Source organism: Hemitrygon akajei, chromosome 5, assembly GCF_048418815.1.
Source record: "Hemitrygon akajei chromosome 5, sHemAka1.3, whole genome shotgun sequence".
In the NCBI taxonomy this organism is placed as follows: Eukaryota; Metazoa; Chordata; class Chondrichthyes; order Myliobatiformes; family Dasyatidae; genus Hemitrygon; species Hemitrygon akajei.
The window spans coordinates 133,202,630-133,227,462 of record NC_133128.1 but is presented as its reverse complement, the minus strand read 5'-3'; the positions used below and the strand labels follow the sequence as shown (position 1 = coordinate 133,227,462).

The following is a 24,833-nucleotide window of genomic DNA, read 5'->3' as shown; positions in this document are numbered from 1 at the left end:
TGTTGGACTTGGCACTGCGATCTTTATTTAGTCCTCGACATCTTGAAGTGTGAAAAGCGTCGCATAAGATATGGAGTCTTGTTAATATATTCACTGACATATTAAGAATTGGACTTGTTTTGATTACTGTCATGACTGAGATTCTAAGTCTCTTCTAATAGTTTACTGGATAATCTGTCTAGCAAGCACTGAAAAATATTTTGAGATTGGGGAAGTTGTAAGTGAGCAAGATTTCATCTGCGCTGTTATGAACCTACAAGCAGAAGGAACATATCTGGGCACAGAAGTATTCTTTTAAGAGAAGATTGACTTCAGTACTGACATGCTCACTTTAAAAACAGTAAGACTATTGGCACAGAGGTCCTGCCTTTTAGCAGTGGACATGTTTGAGATGTGTGATTTGACACTGTGCAGACAGCCCTGTTTTGACTTCTTTGTCTATTGATGGTGGTTTCCGACATACCTAAGAAATCTAGAGGTCATTAGTCAAACTGGAGCTGCAGCAGTCAGAGAAGTACAAGAAACCCCTTCACGTGCGCATAACTGAGGGTTCTGAGGAGCATGCCAGGCCTGCTGGGTGTATGCAACAGCAGTGCGGAGTTTAATTTGGATTGGCGCATTGCTTTCCTAATAATCGCTGTATACAGTCAATCCATTGTCAAGCAGGGTTTTTTGGGCTCAGCCACCACACTTGTCGAGCATTGTATCTCTCTGAAAGAGGAGTCCCTGTGTGAATTGAAGTCAATCGGTCTGTCCAAGTAGGAGCGCCCTGTGGTTATGTTTGTTTTGATAAGAGGCTTGAAATGTTCCACTGAAAAGCATTGCTGACTTTGGTCAGGATGTTTGAGCACACAGAAAGAAGCCATTGTTCCAAGCCTGGCAACTTGCATTGGAAAGCATTCACAAAAGCTTCTTGTGTAAGCCAAGCTGAACTTTGGCCTTGGAATTTTAGGGGTAGTTTGCTGCGTAGCAGTGTTTATTTCTGTGCACATGCCAGTAAATTGATTTTTGTTTTTTAACTGCAGGGAGAAGGGTGGGAGGGAAGGATTTGTGGAGGAGTGTGACGGAAATGCTAAATCTGTAGCTAATTTGTTTTAAGTCGGGAAGTTCAGTAGTGAGAGTGCTGTATGGAGTTGTAGAAATGAGCTGCATGCCACCCAGCAAGTAACGGGAGGTAAGAACAAGCAGAGCTGGTTCTTGTGGACTGGGTTGAGGATTTGAGGGTCAAATATGATTTGATATGATAAAATCATATTATCAAAATATGATAAAATGATTTATTAACACCCACTACAAGTGATCCAAAATATCCAAAGCAACAATGCGTGTACAATTTCTTCAATAACAATCCTTAGTTTTGATATACAATTTGTTTCCCTGGATTTTTTTGATCACAAGCTTTCCATATTTGGAGAAAACAATGTAATTAATATTTTTCATTCATTAACATATCCATCCGCCCGATATACCCAGTTCTGATTTTTTGAGCATCCTTCACCTGACAAGTTGTGGTTGTCCCTTAAGCTGAAGAAACTTTAGATCTGAGGGGCCTCCAGCCCAAAGTATAGACTCTGTTTCCCTTTCTACAGCTGCTGTCTGTGCTGAGTATCCTGTTTTTATTGCACCTCAAGCTCTCGCTTATATCTAAAAGGAGGTGGTTAGATTTCTAGACACTGAAGGTGTTAAGGGGCAACAGGAATGTAATATTGAGACAGAGGATATGGTATGGAGTGGTAGACCAGCCTGAATGGGCTGATAGCCTACTCCCGCTCCAAGTTTCTGTTACCCCAGTTTCTAAATGGTGGTGTTTAAGTTTCTCAAGTGATATGGCAAAGATACTCACCCAGGAGAATTTTCCAACGATTCCTGATTTATTTTTTATTGAGCGATACAGTGCAGAACATGCCCTCCGAGCTGCACGACCCAGCAACCCACTAACTTACCCCCGGCCTAATTATGGGATAATTTGCAATGACCAATTAAGCTACTAACTGGTACACCTTTGCACTGTGGGTGGAAACCGGAGCACCTGGAGGAAAACCACACACACATGGGAAGGAGCTACAAACTTGCTTATGGAGGACGCCAGAATTGAGCTCCAAACTCCGACACCCCGAAGTGAAATCGCGTCTGTGCAACCGGTACGCACCATGGCGCCCTGTGTCTTGAAAACGGAGAATAAGCTGTAAGGTATCAGGAGCTAAGTTACTCAGTTCAGGATACCATAGACCATAAAACATAGGAGCAGAATTAGGCCATTCAGCCCATTAAGTCTGCTTGCCATTCCATTGGTGAATTTATTATCCCTCACAAGCCCATTCTCTTGCCTTCTCCCAGTAGTCGTTGTGGCTATCCCTCACCTAGGTCGAGGGTGATGGTCTTCGTTCCGTTGATCTATCACAGAGCGAAGACGCCTGTGCGTGTATTTGTTTAACATGTACTTGATGTTGCACCCCAAGAAGCACACGATATTTCACAAATCAACCAGCTGATTCCAGTGGCATGGAAACCACGACGATTGGAGCTGATGGATTTGTTGCGGCCTTCATCCGTCTTCACAGCTGTTGAGTTCAAAGTAACTTCATCCGCCTGTTCCACCATTGAGGTCTTGGTTGGATTGTTCCTTGTCAGGGACCTCACCCTCGACCTTACCGCCATGGGTGACCCTACCAGGAGCATAGCTCCAGACGGCATCACTCTCCGGATCTCAGGACCACACAAGCTTCTCCACCACGACAAGGTGACAATCCACGGAGAAGTCCCTGTAGTATTTGACATCCTTACTAATTAAGAATCAATGAGCACCTTGTTTCTGAACCAGTCACATTGCCCTGGTGTTTATATGGCTGATTTAGTTCAGACTTTGGTCAATGACAGGGAACCCATCGAAAGTGAATCATACACACAAGAGATTCTGCAGATGCAACACACACAAAATGCTGGAGGAACTAATCAAGTCAGGTAGCATCTATGGAGGAGAATAAATAGTCCGTGTTTGGGACCAAAACCCTTCATCAGGTGAAACTAAAACTGTTGACTGTCAAAGTAGTGGTTGGTCTCTTTATTGTTAGACATAGTCATTGCCTGACACATGTGATGTGAATGCTACTTGTCATTTATTGGTCTATCACCAAACAAGATCTTGCTTTTGCCACCCATAGGTTTGGCAGGTGCTGTCAGAGTACCTAAGCATTTTATTGAGTGGATGACACACACAGTGGAGTAGGGATTGATGATTTCAGATGGATCGAGTGCCAGTCATCCAAGTTTCTTTGATCCTGTGGTGCTAAGATTCTTCCAAAATTGCTGGGGCTCTACTCATCAATTCCACTGTGCCCCTGACGTGCCTTGTACATGGTGGACCGGGATTGCGATTGAGCAGGAGACCCACCAATGACCTGCTCTTTGTGAGCTAATTATCAACAGGAACTCCTCAGAGTATTGATGGTGGAGATCTCCTAAAAGGAAATGAATCTTCACAGTAGGCGGTTGGATTCTCCTTTGTTTGAGATAGTCATTGCCTGTCATTCCTGCAGCACAAAGGTGACTTGATAGCTATCTGCCCGCACCTGAATGCCTGATTTGGTTCTGCTCCCTGTAAGCACAGACTACTGTATTTTCTGAGGAGTTGTGAAAGGAACCGAGCATCTTGCCATCATCAGTAAACATTGGAACCGTTGGGTTGAGGACACGGTTCCTGCAGTGATGTTCTGGGATTGAGCCACTTCATTTCTGGCAGCCACAACCATCTTCCACTGAGTGGTGTTTGCATCAGAATGTTTTTGCTTCGACTTCAGTTTGACTGGAGTCCCTTGATGCTAGTCTTGGATAAACACAGTCTTGATGTCAAAGTCATTACCTTACTCCTCACTTCTGCAAATCTGCTCACTGGTCCATGCAGCCCTGGCAAAACCCAAACTGGTCACAGTTGAGTGAGCACGGCTTGATTTCATTGTTGGCGACTCTCTGTTACTTTGTTAATAATTGAGAGTAGATTCATTCCCTTGATATTCATGAGTCTTTCTAAAAGCTTGTCAAACTCTAACAAATTGGTTGTTTCTATTGCTCCCCCTGATAATGCATTCCAGGCACCTACCACTCTGCATAAAAACTTTACCCCTCACATCACTTTTAAACATCTCTCCTTAATCTTAAAAGTATGTCCTCTGGTATTTGGCATTGGTATCCTAGGGAAAATATTCTGTCTACATTATCGATTCCTCTAATAATGTTAGAATTCTCTATCAGGTCTCCCCTAAGTCTCTGAGGCTCTAGGGAGAACAACCCAAGTTTGTCCAAACTTTCCTTTAGTCCAAACCCTATGATCAAGGCAGTAATTAGCTGGATTGGATTAGATTGTGGACACTGTGGACAGAACACAGCTGGACAAATTTCCACTTTGCTGGGGAGATGCCAGCATCTGTGACTGCATTCGAACAGCTTGATTAGAAGCTCGGCTGATTCCAGAGACTAGTAATTCAGTGCTATATTTGAGATGTTGTTGGGTCCCACAGCTTCTGCCGTATCCAGTGCTCTCATCCATTTCTTGATGGCTATAGGGAGTGAGTGGAATTGGCTGAAGGCTGGCTTCTGTGGTGGTGGGGATCTCCAGAGGGAGCCAAGATGGATCAGAATCAGAATCAGGTTTATTATTGCTGACATTGTGAAGTTCTTTGTTTTGCAGCAGCAGTACACTGCAATACATGGTGAAAAACTATAGGTTACAATAAGAAATATGTTAAAAAAAAATCAGTAGTGAAAAAGATAGCAATACACTGGTGCTAGAATGTTTGTGAACCCTGGAGAATTTTTTCTATTTCTGCATAAATATGAACTAAACTGTGATTAGATCTTCACACAAATACTAAAACCAGATAGAGAAACCCCAATTAAATACATATCACAAAAACATTATACTTGTTCAATTATTTATTGTGAAAAATAATCAAATATTACATGTATTTGTTGGGAAAAATATGTGCACCTCCAGGGTAATGCCTTCTTAAAAAGCTATTTGGAGTCAGGTGTTCCAGTCGATGAGATGAGATTGAAGATGTGGGCTATAGAGGTACCCTGTCTCAAAGAAAAGACTGACAAAGACTCCTCAAGAAAGATCTGTTAATGTGCACCATGCCTCAATCAAAACAACTTTCAGAGGACCTCAGAAGAATTGTAGAGATACATGAGGCTGGAAAAGGCTACAAAAGTATTTCTAAAGATCTGAGTGTTCATCAGTCCACAGTAAGAGAATTGTCTACAAATGGAAGGAAACTCAGTACTGTTGCTATCCTCCCTAGGAGTGGGTGTCTTGCAAAGGTCACACCAAGATGAACATGAATGCTGAAGGAGGTGAAAAAGAACCCAAGGATAACAACAAAAGACCGGCAGAAATCTCTAGAACTTGCTAAAGTCTCTGCTCATGTGCCCACTATAAGAAAGCACTGGACAAGAATGGTGTCCATGGAAAGATACCACGGAGGAAACCACTGCTCTCAAAAAAAAATTGCTGCACATATCAAGTTTGCAAAAGATCACCTGGATGTTCTACAACACTTCTGCGACAATGTTCTGTGGACAGATGAGACAGGAGTTGAACTTTTTGGCAGAAATGCAAACCGCTATGTTTAGAGGGAAAAGGGCACTGCACACCAACGCCAAAACCTCATCCCAACTGTGAGGCATAGCAGAAGGAGCATCATGGTTTGGGGCTGTTTTGCTGCCTCAGGGCCTGGACAGCTTGCAGTTGCTGAGGGAACAATGAATTCAAAATTGTATCAAGACTTGTCAGAGCTACAGTCCATCACCTGAAGCTTAATAGAAGTTGGATAATGCAACAAGACAAGAGTAAATCAACAACAGAATGGTTTAAAAAGAATATTGGTGTTTTGGAATGGCCAAGTCAAAGTCCTGACCTTAATCCTACAGAAATGTTGTGGAAGGACCTGAAGCAAGCAGTTCATGCAGGGAAGCCCAGCAACATCCCAGAGTTGAAGCAGTTTTGTAAGGTAGAATGCCCTGAAATTCCTCCAAGCTGATGTGCAGGACTGATCAATAGTTACCAGAAACGTTTGGCTGAAGTTATTGCTGTACGAGTAGGTCAGACCAGTTACTGAAAGCAAGGGTTCACATACTTTCTTCCAACAAATACATGTAATATTGGATCACTTTCCTCAATAAATAAATGAAGAAGTATAATGTTTTTGTGTTATTTATTTAATTGGGTTCTCTTTATCTAGTTTTAGGACTTATGTGAAGATCTGATCACATTTTAGGTCATACTTATGTAGAAATAGAGAAAATTCAAACAGGGTTTCACAAACTGTCTGGCACCACTGCAAAGGGAGGTTGTGCTCGTGGATTCATGGATCATTCAGAAATCTGATGGTGGAGGGGAAGGAGCTGCTCCTAACTCATTAGGTATATGCCTTCAGTCTCCTGTATCTCCTCCCTGATGGTAACAATAAGAAGAAGGCATGTTCTGGATGATGGAAGTTCTTAATGATGGATGCCTCCTTTTGAGACGTTGCCTTTTGAAGATTTCCTTGATGGTAGGGAGCCTGGTGCCCATGATGGATCATCCATTCCGCACTTCTGGCTGACCTGGTTAGCTTCTGCCTTCTCTTTATCACTCACATGGGAACTGTCACCTCTCCTGCTCGGTACTTAACTGTCAACTGCTGTTCAGAATTAGATGTGGTGTTGCTGCAGAACTGTACTCTGTTCTATTGTTTGTGGGACTGTTTGGCTTTATCTGTCGCTGACAGTATTTGCTGCTCAGTGCTGTGCTGTAGCTTTGCTACGGTCTTGGAGATCCCTTGGATGCCCTCTGTACTCTTCATGTGTTAATGCCCTGAATATAATTGTAGAGTGTGGAATATGTTAGACCAGGAGTACATTCCTGCCGTCATTAGAAGAGAGAACGTACAACAGACCCCTTCTGCTCGTGATGGCTGTGCTGAACATAATGCCAAATTAAACTAAACCTCTTCTGCCTGTTTGTGGTTCATAGAAACATAGAAAACCTACAGCACAATACAGGCCCTTCAGTCCACAATGCTGTACCGAACATGTATTTATTTAGAAATTACCTGGGGTTGGCCATAGCCCCCTATTTTTCTAAGCTCCATGTACCTATCCAGGAGTCTCTTAAAAGACCCTATCGTATCCGCTTCCACCACCGTCGCCGGGAGCCCATTCCACGCACTCACCTCTCTCTGCATAAAAGCTTACCCCTGACATCTCCTCTGTACTTGCTTCCAAGCCCCTTAAAACTGTGCCCTCTCATGTTAGCCATTTCAGCCCTGGGAAAAAGCCTCTGACTATCCACACAATCAATGCCTTTCATCAGCTTATACTCCTCTTGCAGGTCACCTCTCATCCTATGTCACTCCAAGGAAAAGAGGCTGAGTTGACTCAACCTATTCTGATAAGGCATGCGCCCCAATCCAGGAAACATCCTTGTAAATCTCCTCTGCACCCTTTCTATAGTTCATATCTCTCCATTTCATGCATTTCAAATGTCTACCCAGCAGCCTTTTAAATGCCACCATCACTTCTACTTCCACCAGCACCTCTGGCAGTCTGTTTCAGGTAGCCACCACATTCTGTGTGAAAAAAAGCCTTCCCCTGAAATTCATTTTCCGTCCTATTTGACATTCCTGTACCAGGAAAAAGATTCTGACTGTCCACCCGGTCTGTGCCTCCCAAAATTAAAAAAAACCTTCCATCTGGAAATTAATCATCCACTGTGCTTGAAGTTTTTCAGATAGCTTTTAAAGATGAGAATATGATTTATAGGGAAAGAGTGAAGTTTAAGGTAAGAATTTACAAGCATGAGGGCCAGACACACTGAGGTCATGGCTGCCAGTGATGGAATAATGAGCATTTAGTGAGAAGCAGAAGACTGAAAGAGCAGAGAGTGTGATGCAACATTGGAAAAGGTCACATTGACTGATAAAGGTGAGATTATGGTTGATACCGAATGTCAAAGCCATTCAGAAGTCTAGAGTTCGAGGCCTGATAGCCGAAGCCCTGTGTCTCTGAATCCTGGTGAGTCCACTGGGGAAGTTGAAGGCCCACTGTCTGCAAATCCGTGAGTCCATGGGAGACTGGAGGTGGAAGAATACAGCTAGGCCTAGGGTTAGTGTACTATGGACAGTATGCAGGTTGGCAGGAGGGAGGAACAGGGCTTGTTTTGCTGTGGTTGCTGTGTAACTTCTCGTATTTCTCATGTTTATGATTTGCTGTTCCATTGCAAAGTCTCACAAAGGGATGCCTACTCTGAAGAAGTTTAAATCTTCTCTTTGACGGGAGTTCAGGGAAACCCCATATCACCGCTCCCTTTTTTATGATCTTTGTTACCCTCCAACTCTTCAAATATGTACTCACCAAGACTTGCTACCACAGCCATGTGTCCTTCCTAGGGACTTGACTTCACCTTCACCTTCTAGCTATCCTGCTTCCCCTCCCTCCACCTTTTAATTCTGGCATCTTCCACTTTCTTTCCAGTCCTGAAGAAGTGTCTCAACCCAAAATGTTGACTGTCCATTTCCCTCCGTAGTTGCTGCCTGACCTGCTGAGTTCCACCAGCGTTGTGTGTGTGTGTGTGTTGATTTGTCATGTGTGTTCTGCCGAGCTTGGTAGGCATGTTTTGTTGGCGCAGGAACTTGTAGCAACATTTGCACCGCTACCCCCCAGCACATCCTTGGGTGTGTTGGTTGTTGACACAAATGATGTTTCACTGTATGTTTCAATGTACATGTGATAAATAAATCTGAAGCTGAATCTAAAGAGCAGAATACATCTGAAGTGGTGTGACTGATGATTGATTCTGGGGCAGCAGTTTTCAGAATTTGGAGCAAGAGGAAGGATTAAACAAGAGATTGCCTATTGGAACATTGAGTCAGGTATTTTGGTTTGGTAGTGATAGGAGATAAGTGGAAGGTACGTACAATAGGACAGAGGTAAACGTTAGAGGAAAATAAGGCAGAGATGAATTTGGGGAATGTGAAGAACTTTTTTTAATTGGCCAAGTTTTAAAGAATCAGAAAGCACCGATTGAATGGGTAGTAGAAGCACATTTGATAGTTAATGTAAAAAAAATAAAATATTCAGGCTTTGTATAAAATAAAAAATAGAGTAGTAGGACAATTTGAGGTGTTATTTCAATGGAGCAGCTGGAGTACAAAATGGTCTTCTATGTAATGTGCCACAGTCTTTTTAATGAAGAAAATATGAGTGCTTAACTCAGCCAAGATTTGAGTAGCATAGGGAGGTCCTAAGTAACCTCATGTAAACTGAAACAAGGGTTATGGAATGTGTGTTGGGGAATGGAGTTTGAGATGAGCACTGAACACGATGATTTTAATCAATGTTTCAATGTTTATCTAAAGGAAATAGAAGCTTGTCCTAGACTGAATGCTGGTCAGCTAACTAATACATTGCAATACATACAAATTGCCGGAGAAACTCAGCACATCAGACAGCATATGCGGAAAGAAATAAACAGATGATGGTTTGTGCTTAGACCTGAGTTGCCTGACCTGTTGGGGTCCTCCAGCACATATATTAAGAGATGCAGCATGGTGACCGGCCCTTCTGGTCCACCTAATTAAACCCATATGACCAATTAACCTACTAACCCGAATGTCTTTGGGAGGAAACCAGAGCACTCAGAGGAAACCCATGCGGTCACGGGAAGAACATGCAAACTCCTTACAGACCGGGGCAAGAATAGAACCCTGGTCATCAGTGCTGTCATACCATTACACTAACTGCTCCATCACCATGCCATTCTGGGTTTTCTGCATTCTTAGAATCACTTGTGTTCGTGGTAATACTAGAGCAGCTGATTTTGGTATTGATATGCACAGATAAGCAGTAATTTCAACTTCAGCTTTAATAATACTGAATAAAATTAGATTGTCAGTGGTAAGTTATGGAGTATTATTTAATGACAGTGTTTTTATTAGCATCTCAGGTGTAACGTTACTTTGCAGATAGTTGCAGAGTAAACATTCCCTGCATTACTGCAACAGCATACTTATTCTCAACAGCTGAATGACAATGTTGAATTTTCCATTTACCGCGCTTATCAATCTTCTTCGACTGTCAGTTTGGTGGAGCCGAATAGTCTGGCCTTATGCCAGCTTGAAGCTGGCTTGGCCTTCCCCACTCATTTCTGTGGTACAGCCAGAAGATTTTCATACTCCTGGTACAAACTGGTTTGCAGCCAGAAACCTCACACTGACCTCTGCTTTGGCAATCTGTCAGGGTCAATATAATTTATATCCACTACATCTCTTCAAATTCTGAGATGGCTTGAGAATTCCAACCACCTGAGCCATTCAGTGCCTATCAGAAATTCTTAAAACATAAATTTTAATGCTATCTTCACTCAAACCAACTTTTCAAGCCCAATTTCACACAAGTATAGCAATATAATACTGTTCAGCTCGATCTCTTCCACAATCATCTTTGTGTCATATTCAATATCTTGGTGATATAATGATAAACATCTAAACAACATACAGCTTTCAATCAAGATTGCTTTTAAGTGTCTTACTCCTTCAATTCAGAATCCAATATTCAAGCTTGAGACAGGAACTATAAATCATTTACATGACTAAAGAAAACTAGATGTTGAAGTCTTTTATAAAGTAAATAAAAATTCTGGAGAATCTTTTAAATCTTTTTTACAGAAATTACGCCTGGATAAGATCTTTATTCCTTGAATGTTTTCTTACAAAAGCACATTCTGCTTGACCCTACAGTCAAACGAAAGGCAGAGATTATTTGCATATCTTTTCCCTAATTTTATTCACAGTTCACTCTTCTTATCAACCTGTCCCAGCGCTTTATTCTCTTCTTTGAAATGTGGATTTCCTCTCTTCCCTGCATCTTCTGTATTTTTGCCAGGAATTTCCCTGCCAGTGCTGAGGAGCTCTTTCTCTGCCATCTACTCCACTTAACACACAGACATATCCTCTGTCCTTCCCCTCCTACCCCCACCATCCCGTTGCACAAGTATAATCGCTGGGAAGCCTCTGTGGCCAAATGACATGGCCAGTGGAGCTGCTTCATCATCCCAGGTTCAATCCTGAACCCCGGTGCTGTCACCTTACCTCTGCGCTCAAGATCCCCAAGATGTGCAGGTTGGTAGATTAATGACCACTGCAAATGGCGGTGGCATGGTAGCTGGTGGTTAGCGCAGGTCTTCACACTGCCAGCTGCGTAAGGTTGGGGTTGGATTCCCGATGCTGTCTGTAATTTCACCACGTGTTAGTGTGGGTTTCCCCCTAGCACTCCGAAGACATAGAGTTGTGGGCAGGCGATGCATTTCGGGGTCATTGGTGGTCAGCGTGAAGGGCCTTTTTTTGCGTGTGTGCATGAATCTGCGGTAAGTGAGGCAGACTCTGTGTAAAGAGAAACAATATTGTCGGGACCTCTCAAACTAATAATCTGTACCACTTGGAAGGTGACAAGCATCAGGTATACGGGAGCAGCATCACCATGTTACACACCATTTCAAGTTATTCGTACATCAGCATTCCTTCATCATCCCACTGTTGCAGAACTGGACAACAGCATCTTGGCAATACTTTTACCATAAACAACACAAAACAGATGCTCGCCATTATAGTCTGGAGCTGGACTTACAATCTTCACCACAGAAGAGCTACTGAGAAAGCCACAACTAAGACATGCCAAACACATGCCTAATATACCACTAAAATACGTGTATTTTAACAAGACCGCTCTGTGTATGTAAAGGAAGAGGCAGTGATTACAGAACACTTTCTTCCACCTCAAATCATTTTCTCTGCCTGTCAATAAGGACTGCTTGTACACTGCTCCAGTTCTCACCTGCTTCTGGATCAATGCCCAATCCCATCGCTGGAATACTTGCATTAATGCATGAAAACTGCATGCTTGCAAGTGCATGGAGGCTGCCTATTTGCCACTAGACATGTGGAATCTTTGTCAGTGAAAATATTTGTGTTTTGCATTGACACATGATTGCCTGACTGACAGTGAAATGGCAAAACAATTCAAATTCTTTTGTACCACTCAAGCTGTGTTGTCAATTTTTCCCCTTAAACTGAATGAAGGGAAACAAGAAGCTCCTAGCCCTACTGAGTGAGGTCATATCAAATTTGAATTTTAATATAATATTCTGAGAATATCTGTAGATGAATTGAAACAAATTCTTTCAGAAAGGTAATTACTCAATTGAGTGGGTGATGGATGGCACGAAGAGGGAAGTATATTTTTCTTGGCATTTTGTTCCTCCTTATCATGCCTGGTTGCATAAATTTCAAAGATGACATTTCTCAGATGAGGCATTTTACTAAAGCCCAGTCAGCTGTCAAAGGTAAGTTCAGACACTCCTACTCCAATCTGCCTTATGCATTTCTGACATATGTATCCCTCAGTCAATCCCATCGAAAACTGACCATTATATAATGCTGTTTGTAGGACACACACATGTGTAACTTTGGCTGCCATCCCTATTCACTGAAAAATACTTCAATGATTGGAGAGCCCTTTAGGGTGTTCTGAGATCACAAAAAGTTTCTTTCTCCCTACTTCTCCATCTATCTTGAAAGGTTTTCTGAAACTTTGCTTCTGGCCTTCCTGCCGCCTTCTTCTTGCTTGGTGTCCATTCCGTGTTGCCTTACCTGTGATGAACTATGGGAGATCCATCTGGATGTAATAGTGCAGCACTAATACAAGCTGATGGGCAGGAGCAACTAAAAATATTGCAGCCTGTGCAAGCAAATTTATCTGAGAAGCTATTAGAGCAATATGAGTAACTGCCCCTAAAGTGCTGCCACTGTTATTAACTAATCCCATTTTCTAACTTAACCACTTTGAAGTAAAGTTTGAAACAATTGTGCCCATTCAATGAAAACAGAATAGGAACGGTCTTGACTGGCACTTAGAGATTTGCCCAGTAAAGTTTCATTCCACAGTCCTTGTTAATTTAACAGGCAACCTAAGTATGACTGCATACAATGTGATCATAGAATTGTAAGGTGCAGAAATAGGCATTTTGGCCAATCAGGTCCATGCTGACCATTTTGCCCAACTATATTAATTATTACTACAATAACAGTTTTAAAGTTTTCATACAAAAACCAACAAGCTAAACTGAAACCTACTACTTTTTAAGTCAGAAATACAATAATCAAATCAATGCATCTGACTCTTCAGTTTAAAGCCTCCACTTCATTTCTCAGTAAATTATGTTTCTCCTAATGTACCGGTATTTTGTCTGCAGGCTTGGGTGAATTTTGTTGTAACACTAACTCTATAGAGCTGCTTGGAACATAAATCCTGTTTACCCCACCATCAAGATTCATCCGATTTATGTTTAAATAAAAACACTGTGCATGCCAACAGGGCTTGATGTTAGTGTGAATCTTTGAAATTGCAGTTGGTAATATACAAGCGTCAAGCAGGGTTTGTGGGTTATCTGAAGGGAGTTTGTTTCTCATTACTAACTCTTCACTTAAAATGAGTGTGTGAGGGAGCCTTCTGTCAGCAGTGGGAAAACAACTGTCTCATTTCAGCTAGCCACTCTTTTATCATAAGACCAAAAGACATGGGAGCAGAATTGGAGTATTCCACCTATCTAGTCTGCTCCACCATTCATTCATTCATTTTCCTTCTCAAACCCATTCTCCTGCCTTCTCTCAGTAACATTTCACATTCTTACTAATCAAGAACCTATCAACCTCCACTTCAAATATACCAAATAATTGACCTCCACAGTCATCTGTGGCACTGAATTCCACAGCTTCATCACCCTCTGGCTAAAGTAATTTCTCCTCATCTCTGTTCTACAGGGATATCCTTCTATTCTGAGGCTATGCCCTCTGGTCCTAGACTCTCCCACAATTGGAAACATCTTCTCCATATCCCCTCTATCTAGGCCTTTCAATATTTGTTACATTCTGTTTCAGTGAAGTCCCACTCATTCTTCTGAACTCAAGCGAGTACAGGTGCAGAACGGTCAAAGGCTCCTAGTATATTAATTCTTTTATTTCTAGGATCATTCTCGGCAAATTCTTCTGGACCCTCTCCTAGGTCAGCATATCACTTCTCAGATATGGGGCCCAAATCTGGTTACAGTATTCCAAATGTGGTCTGTCCACCACCTTATAAAGTCTCAGCACTACGTCCTTTATTTTCGATCTAGTCCTCTCAAAGTGAATGCTAATGTTGCATTTATCTTCATTACTACTGTCTGAACCTGCAAAATAACATTTAGGAAACCCTGCACTAGGACTTCCACGTCCCTTTGCACGTCCGTTTACCTGCCCCTCCACCCATTTTTGTATCATCTGCAAACTTTTTTGTCTGCAATTTATTTGTCCCTGTTATGACCTCTCCGGCATTATTTTCCAGTGATCTGATATCCATGAATGCCACTCTGTTACTCTTAATATATCTGAAAAGAACTTTCGGTAGCCTCTTTTATATTATTGGCCAGCTTATCTTCATAGTTCATCTTCTCTCACTTTATTTCTCTTTTAGGTTCCTTCTGTTAATTTTTAAAAGCTTCCCAATCTTCTAGCTTCTAATTTTTGCTGTATTTGATGCTCTCTCCTCTATGCTGTCTTTGATTTCATTTATCAGGCAAGGTGCCTCATCCTCCTTTTAAAATGTTTCTTCTTTTTTTGGGATGAACCGATCCTATATCTTATGAATTACTCCCAGAAACTCCAGCCATTGCTATTGTATTGTCATCCCTTCTTGTGTCTCCTTCCAATAAACTCTAGCCAGCTCCTCTCTCATTCCTCTGTAGTTACCTTTACGCAACAGTAATAACAATACATCTGATTTTAGCTTCTCTCTTTCAAACTGCAGGGTGAATTCTATCTTATAATGATCACTGACTCCTAAGGGTTCCTTTACCATAAGCTTCCTAATCAAACCTGGTTCATTACACATCACCCAATCCAGAATTGAGCTGAGCCTGCTGGTACCCATGATACAAATGATTTAATGTGCTGTCTATTTTATATTTTTTGGTAGGATTGAGGAAAGAATAAGGTTATTACAATTCCACGTGTATTCATAGTCACTGGAACAAATTAGTTTACCAACTCTTCAGTCATCTGGTGATGGATGAATAAGATGTTGATCCCAGGTCAAATGAAAATTTTCAGACTGGTATTATCATTGTAAGACCAGAGTGGATTGGGATGCTGATTTGTCCTGCTCTCCAATCAGATAGTGAAATAGGCTCGAGGGGCTGATTGTCCTCCTCTTTCTCGTATTCCTCCTGTGCCATTACATTTGGTTGACGGTGTCGTAATCTGCTTAATCTTGGTTCAACGAGCAGAATATAAGTACCATTTCAAATAGATTATTGTTGGATCAATTGGATGGTCAAAATGCAGCCAAAATAATATTGTTTTTAAGGTGTATATATTTTTGCTCATCTTTGACTCTAATCTTTGTAACATCGTTTGTTATAAAGATATAAATTTAGCCAAATTAACACCAGTGAATCTTGTATTATAAATTGGGCTATTTGCAATCTACTCCCAAATTTTCCTCCGAGATCATTTCTTCTTCTTAAGCCCATCACCTCTACTGGCACATAGGCCACCAACAGCAGCTTGCCAGAGTCCTCTGTCCTGAGCTGAATGTTGATCAACCCCGAGGCTTCCACTTTCACCACACGACTTCTAGGCAAAGATCTTTCCTCTCCCAGAGATGAGGACTTTGGAGCTTCTGTTGGCATTTCTGCAGCACTGTTTTTACAGGCTGGGGTTGCTAGCCCCATTCCCAGCTCTCCTACATCCATAGCCTGGTTTGGGACCGTCCACAGCAGAGTTCATTCTAGATCATTGTCCAAATATAATGCAAACATACAAATACGATGGGCTGCTCAATGTTAACTGAATTTGCTTAGATAACAAGCTGATGCTTTGGCTGCTTAGATTGGTCAATTGAATTAGTTTAAATCGACAAGTTGATTGATTTAGTTGGTGGGACATTTATCCTGTATTCATGCTATGCCTGATTTGACTACCTGATGCTATGTCCATGCTATAACCTTGTGATGTCAATAATGACCATTGAATTTGTTCATAGGGTCAGGTTCCGGTGAAAGGACCAAATGGCCGACCAGGATTTGAAGAGCTGGAATACCAGTACTCCTCCACATTACCAAGGTATGGAAATCTCTACCAGTCCCTTTTGTTGGGCAAATCCAGAGTAAATGACACAAGGATCCATCAAGGATCAATTTTATTTGCCATATGCATTTACATGAATTAGGAATTTGATGTAGTTTGTCAGTCAGGGTGCGACATTTAAAAAGAACAAATAAATATATAAAAATAAAGAATTTTATATAAATTTTAAAAAACTAATCAAGTTAGATATTAAAGGATGGATATGGAGTAAACTGTGCATAAATAAATAAATACCAGCATGTACAGTATTTATAATGTCAACAGCTTTATAAAAAGTGGTTTAAAGTGTCTTTAGTGTAGTGCAGTGACTGGGGTAATAAACAGAGGGGGTGCGGATGGGGGCTAACTAGAATGGTTGATCAGATCTGGGAAAGGAACTTTTAAGATGGCATGAAGGTTTTGTTTTAAAAGCCCAATACAGCTTCTGGAAAAGGCAGCTTGCAGGGTGGGTATTATCTGAAATTATGTTTTTTCTTGCTCCCTTTTTTGTCCAGAACACATACAGGTCCTGCAGTGATAGTAGACTGCAGCCAATGACCATGACCTGAAAAAAGGCATTTGCTCCATTAAGTCTATAAAGGATACAGTGGGTACCATCCCACCATTTACTGCTATTGAGTCTGCTAAGCAAGGAATTTTTAATATATTTTATATATTTAAGTAAATCAAAATTCTTATAAGACTTCATTCTGCATAATTTACAAGGAATATAAGAAAATTTACAAGGATGTTGCTGGGACTTGAGGACCTGAGTTATAGGGAAAGGTTGAATAGATGAGGACTTTTAGATGAGTGTAAGAGAATGAGGGGAGATTTGATAGAGGTATACAAAATTACGAGGGGTATAGATAGGGTAAATGCAAGCAGGCTTTTTTCACTTGAGGTTGGGTGAGACTAGAACTAGATGATCATAGGTTAAGGGTGGAAGGTAAAATATTCAAGAGGACCCTGAGGAGGAACTTCTTCACTCAGAGGGAGGTGCAAATGTGGAACGGATGGCCAATGGAAGTGGTGGATGCGGGTTTGATTGCAACATTTAAGAGAAGTTTGGAAAAGTACATGGATGGGAGGGGTATAAAGCACTATGATTCAAGCATGGGTCAATGGAACTAGGCACAGTAATACTTTGGTGTGGACTAGATGGGCCGAGGGGACAGTTAATATGCTGTAGTGCTCTATGCAACACACACAAAAAGGGAAAGATGTGCTTGGTGGTGGGATCCTGTTGGAGATGGCAGAAGTTGCAGAGAATCGTCCTTTTGTTCATGTAGTGCTCAATGCCTCTATTTCCTTTGATTGATTGCTTTCTTTGGTGTGATACTCCAAGGAGCCCTGTGAAACAGGAGTGTTTCTTCAGTCTGTATTTAAAGTCCTCAGACAGTTTCTAAGCAGTATTTCATCCAGCTGTTATTTAGCGTACCAGTAATTGTCTTTTTACTGCTCTGGTGTATGAGAAAATTCCTTCAAATCATCATGAAATTTTGATGACATCATTGTGCTGTTTTTGTTAACATCTAGTGCTGCATGGGTGGGGGGTCTAAACTAGAGTTGCAGTGGGATGGGAACCAAAGAGTCAGAACAAATAGTAGAATGATTATGGAGACAGATGTTGTTAAGCCTGCATACGAAGTCAAGAGTCAAAAGGTTGAGCGTGGTGGGACTAATATTCTGAGCTCTGTATGTTCCAATGCAAGGAGTATTGAACAAAAGGTGGATGGGATTAGGGCATGGATCAGCACGTGGAATTCAAATATTGTAGTCATTAGTGAAACTTGGTTGCAGGTGGGGCAGGACTGGCATCACACTGTTCCGGGATTCTGTTGTTTTAGACATCATGGAGCAGGAGGGATTAAGGGGGGGGGTGGTATTACTAGTCAGGGAAAATGCTGCAGCAGTACTTAGACAGGACAGACTAGAGAGCTCGACTGGTGTGGCTTTATGAGCAGAAATGAGGAATAAGAAAGGTATGACTACATCAGTGGGATTATATTAAAGACCATCCAACACTCCGCTGAATTTAGAGGAACAAATTTGTAGAGAGATCACAGACTGTTGCAAAAAACATCAGGTTGTGATAGTAGGTGATCTTAACTTTGGACCATAAGACCATCAGATATAGGAGCAGAATTAAGCCATTTGGCCCATCGAGACTGTTCCGCCATTTCATCATGGCTGATCCATTTCCTTTTCAGCCCCAGTCTCCTGACTTCTCCTCATGCCCTGACTAATCAAGAATCTATCAACCTCTGCCTTAAATATACCCAATGACATGGCCTCCACTGTTGCTTGTGGCAAAGAATTCCACAAATTCACCATTCTCTGGCTAAAGAAATTCCTCCTCATCTCCATTCTAAATGGATGTCCCTCTATTCTGAGGCTGTGTCCTCTGGTTATAGACTCTCACACCACAGGAAATGTCCTCTCCATATCAACTCTATCAAGGCTTTTCAACATTCGATAGGTTTCAATGAGATCCCCAATCATTCTTCTAAATTCCATCGAGTACAGGCTCAGAGTCATCAAACACTCCTCATATGATCAGCCTTCCAATTCCAGAAACATTTTCTTGAACCTCCTTTGAACCCTCTCCAATTTCAGCACATCCTTTCTTAGATAAGGGGCCCAAAATTGCTCATAATACTTCAATCGAGGCTTCACCTGTGCCTTATAAAGCCTCAGCATTACATCTTTGCTTTTATATTCCAGTCCACTCGAAATGAATGCTAACATTGCATTTGCTGCCTTCACCACCAACTCAAACTGCAAATTAACTTTTAGGCAATCCTGAATGAGGATTCCTAAGTCCCCTTGCACCTCAGATTTTTGAATTTTCTCTCCATTTAGAAAATAGTGTACCCTTTTATTTCTTCCACCAAAGTGCATGACCATGCATTTCCCTACACTGTATTCCTTCTGCCACTTCTTTGCCCATTCACCCAATCTGTCTAAGTTCTTCGGCACCCTCTCTGCTGCCTCAACACTATCTGCCCTTCCACCTATATTTGTATTGTCCACAAACTTGGCCAAAAGCTATTAATTGTATCATCCAAATCATTGACATATAATGTAAAAAGAAACAGTCCCAACACAGATCCCTGTGGAACACTACGAGTCACCGTCAGCCAAACAGAAAAGACTCCTTTTATTTTCACTCTCTGCCTCCTGTCAATCAGCCAATGTTCTATCCATGCTAGTATCTTTCTGTAATACGATGGGCTCTTAACTTGGTGAACAGCTTCATGTGTGGCACTTTGTCAAAGGCCTTCTGAAAATCTAAGTACATAACATCCACCAATTCTCCTTTGTCTATCCTGCTTGTTATTTCTTCAAAGAATTCCAACAGATTTGTCAGTCAAGATTTTCCCTGAAGGAAACCATGCTGATTTTGGCCTATTTTATCATGTGCTTCCAAGTACCCTAAAACCACGTCCTTAACAATCAACTGCAACATCTTCCCAACCACTGAGGCCAGACTAATAAGCCTATAATTTCCTTTCTTCTGCTGGTCTTCCTTCTTGAAGAGTGGGGTGACATTTACAATATTCCAGTCCTCCAGGTCCATGACAGAATCCATTGATCATTGAAAGATCATTAGAAGTGCCTCTACGATCTCTTTAGCCACCTCTTTCAGAACCTTGGAATGTAGACCTTCTGATCCACGTGACACCTCTAACTTCAGACCTTTTAGATTCCCAAGCACCTTCTCCCCAATAATGGCAACTTTTCATACTTCTATCCCGACACTCTCAACCTTCCAGCATCCTTCAGTGAAGATTGATGCAAAATACTTATTCAGTTTGTCCGCCAACTCCTTGTCGCCCATTATTACCTCTCCAGCATTATTTTCCAGTGGTCCAATATCTACTCTCACCTCTCTTTTACGCTTTTTAGTATCCTCATTAATATTCTTGGCTAGCTTACCTTCATATTCCATCATTTTCTTCTGTATAACTTTTTTAGTTGCTTTCTGTTGGCTTTTTAAAAGCTTCCCAATCCTGTAAATTCCCACTGATCTTTGCTCCATTACATGCCTTCTCTTTGGCTTTGACATCTCTTGTCAGCCACAGCTGTGTCATCTTGCCTTGAGAATATTTATTCTTCTTTGGGATGTATCTGCCCTATGCCTTCCAAATTGGTGCCAGAAACTGCAGCCAGAGTTGCTCTGCTGTCATCCCTGCTACTGTTCCCTTCCAATCAACTTTGACCAGCTCCTCTCTCACGCCTCTGTAATTCCCTTTCCTCCACTGTAATGCTGATACATCTCACTTTAGCTTCTCTGTTTCAAATTTCAAGTTGAATTCTGTTAAACTATCATCACTCCTTCCCAAAGGTTCCTTAATCTTAAGCTCTCTAATCAATTCTGGCTCATTGCACAGCACCCAATCCAGAATCACTGATCCCCTCGTGGGCTCAACCACAAGCTGCTCTAAAAAGCCATCTCATAGGCATTCTACAAATTCTCTCTCTTGGGATCCAGCACTAACCTGATTTTCCCAACCTATCTGCATATTGAAATCCCCCATGGCTATCATAACATTGCCCTTTCGGCACGCATTTTCTATCTCCCGTTGTAATTTGTACCACTTCTTTGCTACTGTTCGAAGGCCTGTATGCAATTCCCTTTAGGGTCTTTTTACCTTTGCAGTGCCTTAGCTCTACTCACAAGGACTTTACACCTTCCAATCCCATGTCACCTCTTTCTAATGATTAGGTTTAGTTTTTCAGCAGCAGACCCACCCCACCCCCTCTGCCTACTTGCCTGTCCTTCAATTCAATGTATATTCTTGGTCATTAAGCTCTAGCGATAATCTTCTTTCAGCCACAACTCAGTGATGCCCACAACATCACACATGCCAATCTGTAACTGTGTTACAAATTCATCTACCTTATTCCATGTACTGCGTGCATTCAAATATTATACCTTCAGTCCTGTATTCATCACCCTTTTTGATTTTGTCCTTCTTTTACATTGCAACTCATCCTGTTGACTGCAATTTTGCCCAATCATCGGCCTCTCCTTGCTAGCAGTCTCAGTACACGCTGACTGTTTGTAAACCAACTACCCCATCCTTAGCCCTATCACTCCAGATCCCAACCCCAGTGCCAAATTAGCTTAAACCCTTCTGAACAGCTCTAGCACACCTGCCAGGTATTGGCTCCCCTCGTGTTCAGGTGTAAGCCATTCCTTTTGTCAGGTTGTACCTTCCCCTGAAGAGATCCCAATGATTCTGAAATCTGTACCTCTGCCCTCTGCACCAGTTCCTCAGTTATGCCTTCACCTGCCAAATCAGACTATTCTTACCCTCACTGGTGCGTGGCACAGGCAGAAATCTAGAGATTAATACCCCAGAGGTCCTGCTTTTCATCTTTCTACCTGGCTCCCTAAAATCCATCTTCAAAACCTCTTCACCTTCCCTACCTATGTTATTGAAGCCAATATGTGCCAAGACTTCTGGCTGCTCACTCTCCTCCTTTAGAATGCCATGGACCCGATCCAAGACATCCCTGACCCTGGCACCAGGGAGGCAGCATACCATCCGGGTGTCTCTATCGTGTCCACAGAATCTCATCTCTATTCCTCCGACTATGGAATTTCCTATCGTTACAGCAGTCCACTTCACCGCTCGCCTTTTCTGAGCTAGAGACGTTTCCTATATTAGGTTGTACCACTCAACAGTATCTAAAGTGGTGTACATATTATTGAGGGGTACAGTTACAGTGGCACTGGCTGCCCATTTCTATTACTTCTCCTGATAGCCACCCAGTTACCTGCCTCCTGCAGTCTAGGTGTGACTACCTGCCTGTAGCTCCTATCTATCACTTCCTCAGTTTCCCATTTTACCGGAAGGTCACCGAGCTGCAGCTCCAGTCTCTGAGGAGCTGCAGCTCGGTGACCTTGGTGCAGATGCGTTTATCCGGGAAGCTAAAGGTCACCCAGAATTTCCAGAACTCTCACACAGAACAGAACGCAGCCCCGAGATCCTTTCTCTGCACTAACTGTACCCTCACAGATGAGGAATGAAGAATCAAGACGATGAAGAAGATTCTTATCTTGCACAAGGCCGATCTTGCTGAAGCCTGATGAGTCAAAGCCACTCCAACGTTTCCCACTTACACAATGGCTGCTCTGCTTGCCCCCACCTTATTTTTATTCGCCCTTTCTAATGAATCCCATTCACTGATTGGGTGCATTCCAACTCTGAAAACCGCTGTGAAGCGCTACCCTTTCTGATCTTCAGCCACTGACATAAGTGAAACCGCCGTTTCTTCTCGTGCTTCCACTCACTGATTCGGCGCAGTCCAATTCTTGACTGGGGCTCCCATACTGTAGAAGGGTTGGATGGGAAAAAGTCTGTCAAATGTGCTCAGGAAAGTTTTCTAACAGTACATAGAAGTTTCAAGTAGTCAGAGTGTGATACTAGGTCTCCTATTAGGAAAAGAGACAGGGCAGGTGACAGAAGCTGGTGTAAGGGAACACTTTGGACCTAGTGATCAAAACGCCTTTAGTTTCAGGGTAATTATAGAAAATAATAGGTCTGGCCCTCGGTTTGAGATTCTAAATTAGAGAAAGGGCAATTTTGATGGTATCAGAAAGGGTCTGGCAAGTGTAGATTGGGACGGGTTGTTTTCTGACAAAGGTGTACTTGGTAAGTGAGAGGCCTTCAAAAGTGAAATTTCGGAAGTACGGAAATTTTATATTCCTGTCAGAATGAAAGGCAAGGATGACAAGTTTAGAGAACTTTGGGTTTTGAGAGATATTGAGGCCCTGGTTAAGAAAAAGAAGGAGGTTCAAAATAAGTATAGGTAGGTAGGAATAAATGTGATACTCGAGGGAGATAAGAAATGCAAGAGAACACTTAAGGAGGAAGTCAGGAGGGCTAAAAGAAGGCATGAGGTTGTTCCAGCAGACATAGTGAAGGAGAATCATAGGATCTTCTGCAGTTATGTTAAGAGCAAAAGGATATCAAGGGACAAAATTAGTACTCTGGAGATCAGAGTGGTAATCTATGCTTGGAGCCAAGGAGATGGGGAAGATCTTAAATGGATTTTTTACTCGGGAGATGGACACAGAGTCTATAAAAGTGAGGCAAGCAAAGTCATAGACCCTATACAGATTACAGAGAAGGAGGTGTTTGCTGACCTGAGGCAAATCCCCAGGGCCTGAAAAGGTGTTCCCTTGGACACTGTGGGAGGCTAGTGCAGAAACTGCAGGAACCCGAGCAGAGATATTTAAAAGCAACACACACATAATGCTGGAGGAACTCAGCAGGCCAGGCTGATATTTAAAACATACTTAGATATTTAAAACAGCCTTAGCCATGGGAGCCTGATACCAGTAGGCTGGTGATCTGACATCAGTAGTGGGAAAGTTATTGAAAGGTATTCCAAGGGACTGGTTTGGAGATAGTTAATATGGTTTTGTTTGTGATAGGTTGTGTCTAACCAAACTTGTAGAGTTTTTCAAGGAAGTAACCAGGAAAGCTGATGAAAGCAAGACAGTGGATGTTGTCTACATGGACTTTAACATTGTTCCCAATGGAAAGTTGGTCAAGAAGGTTCAGTTATTTGGTATTCAAGATGAGGTAGAAAATTGGATTAGACATTGGCTTTGTGGGAGAAGGCAGTGAGTGATAGTAGATGGTTGTCTCTGTGACTGTAGGCCTGTGATTAATGGTGTGTCACAGGGATCAGTGCCGAGTCCTTCGTTTGTTATTTATATCAACGATGTGATAAACTGGATCAGTGGATTTGTGGATGACACCAACATTGGGGATTCTAGAGGACAGCGAAGAAGACTATCAGAGCTTGCAGCAGGATCTGCCCTAGCTTGGAAAATGGCAGATGGATCTTAATACAGACAAGTGTAAAGTGTTTCTCTTTGGGAGGACCAAGAAGAGTAGGTCTTACAAGGCGAGTAGGGCACTGAGGAGGGCAGTAGAGCAGAGGTTTCTGGGAATACAGGTCCACAGTTCCTTGAAAGTGGTGTGACAGGTAGGTAGGCTCATAAAGAAAGCTTGTGGCACATTGGCCTTCGTAAATCAAAGAATTGAACACAGGAGATGAGATGATATGTTGATACTGCATGAGATGTTGGTGAGGTCTAATTTGGAGTATTATGTGCAGTTTTGGTTACCTACCTACAGGAAAAATGTAAATAAGGTTGAAAGAGTACAGAGAAAATTTGCAAAGATGTTCCCGGGACTTGGGGACCTGAGTTATAGGGAAAGGTTAAAAAGGTTAAGATTTTATGTCCTGGAATGTAGAAGATTGAGGGGAGATTTGATAGAGGTATATGAAATTATGAGGGACATAGATGGGGTAAATGCAACCAGGCTTTTTCCACTGAGGTTGGTTGAGACTACAACTAGAGGTCATGGGTTAAGGGTGAAAGGTGAAATGCTTAAGGGGAATATGAGGGGGAACTTCTTCACTCAGCAAGTGGTGAGAGTGTGGAACAAGCTGCCAGCACAAGTTGTGGATGCAGGTTCAATTTCAACATTTAAGAGAAATTTGGATAGGAACATGTATGGAGGGGTATGGAGGGCTACGGTCCGTGCGCAGGTCGATGGGACTAGGCAGATTAATGGATCAGCATGGACTAGATGGGTCAAAGGTTCT

The 24,833-nt window shown here is 42.1% G+C and overlaps 1 protein-coding gene across 4 annotated transcripts in view; it reads left to right on the top strand.

Moving 5' to 3' along the window:
* LOC140728185 (partitioning defective 3 homolog B-like) overlaps positions 1 to 24,833 on the top strand; it is a 1,189,360-nt gene that overhangs the window by 1,069,294 nt on the left and 95,233 nt on the right. For all 4 annotated transcript variants that reach the window (XM_073046530.1, XM_073046528.1, XM_073046527.1 and 1 more), the window contains one exon: positions 16,111 to 16,190. In XM_073046530.1, coding sequence (XP_072902631.1) covers positions 16,111 to 16,190 — 80 coding nt within the window. The remainder of the gene's footprint in view (positions 1 to 16,110; positions 16,191 to 24,833) is intronic.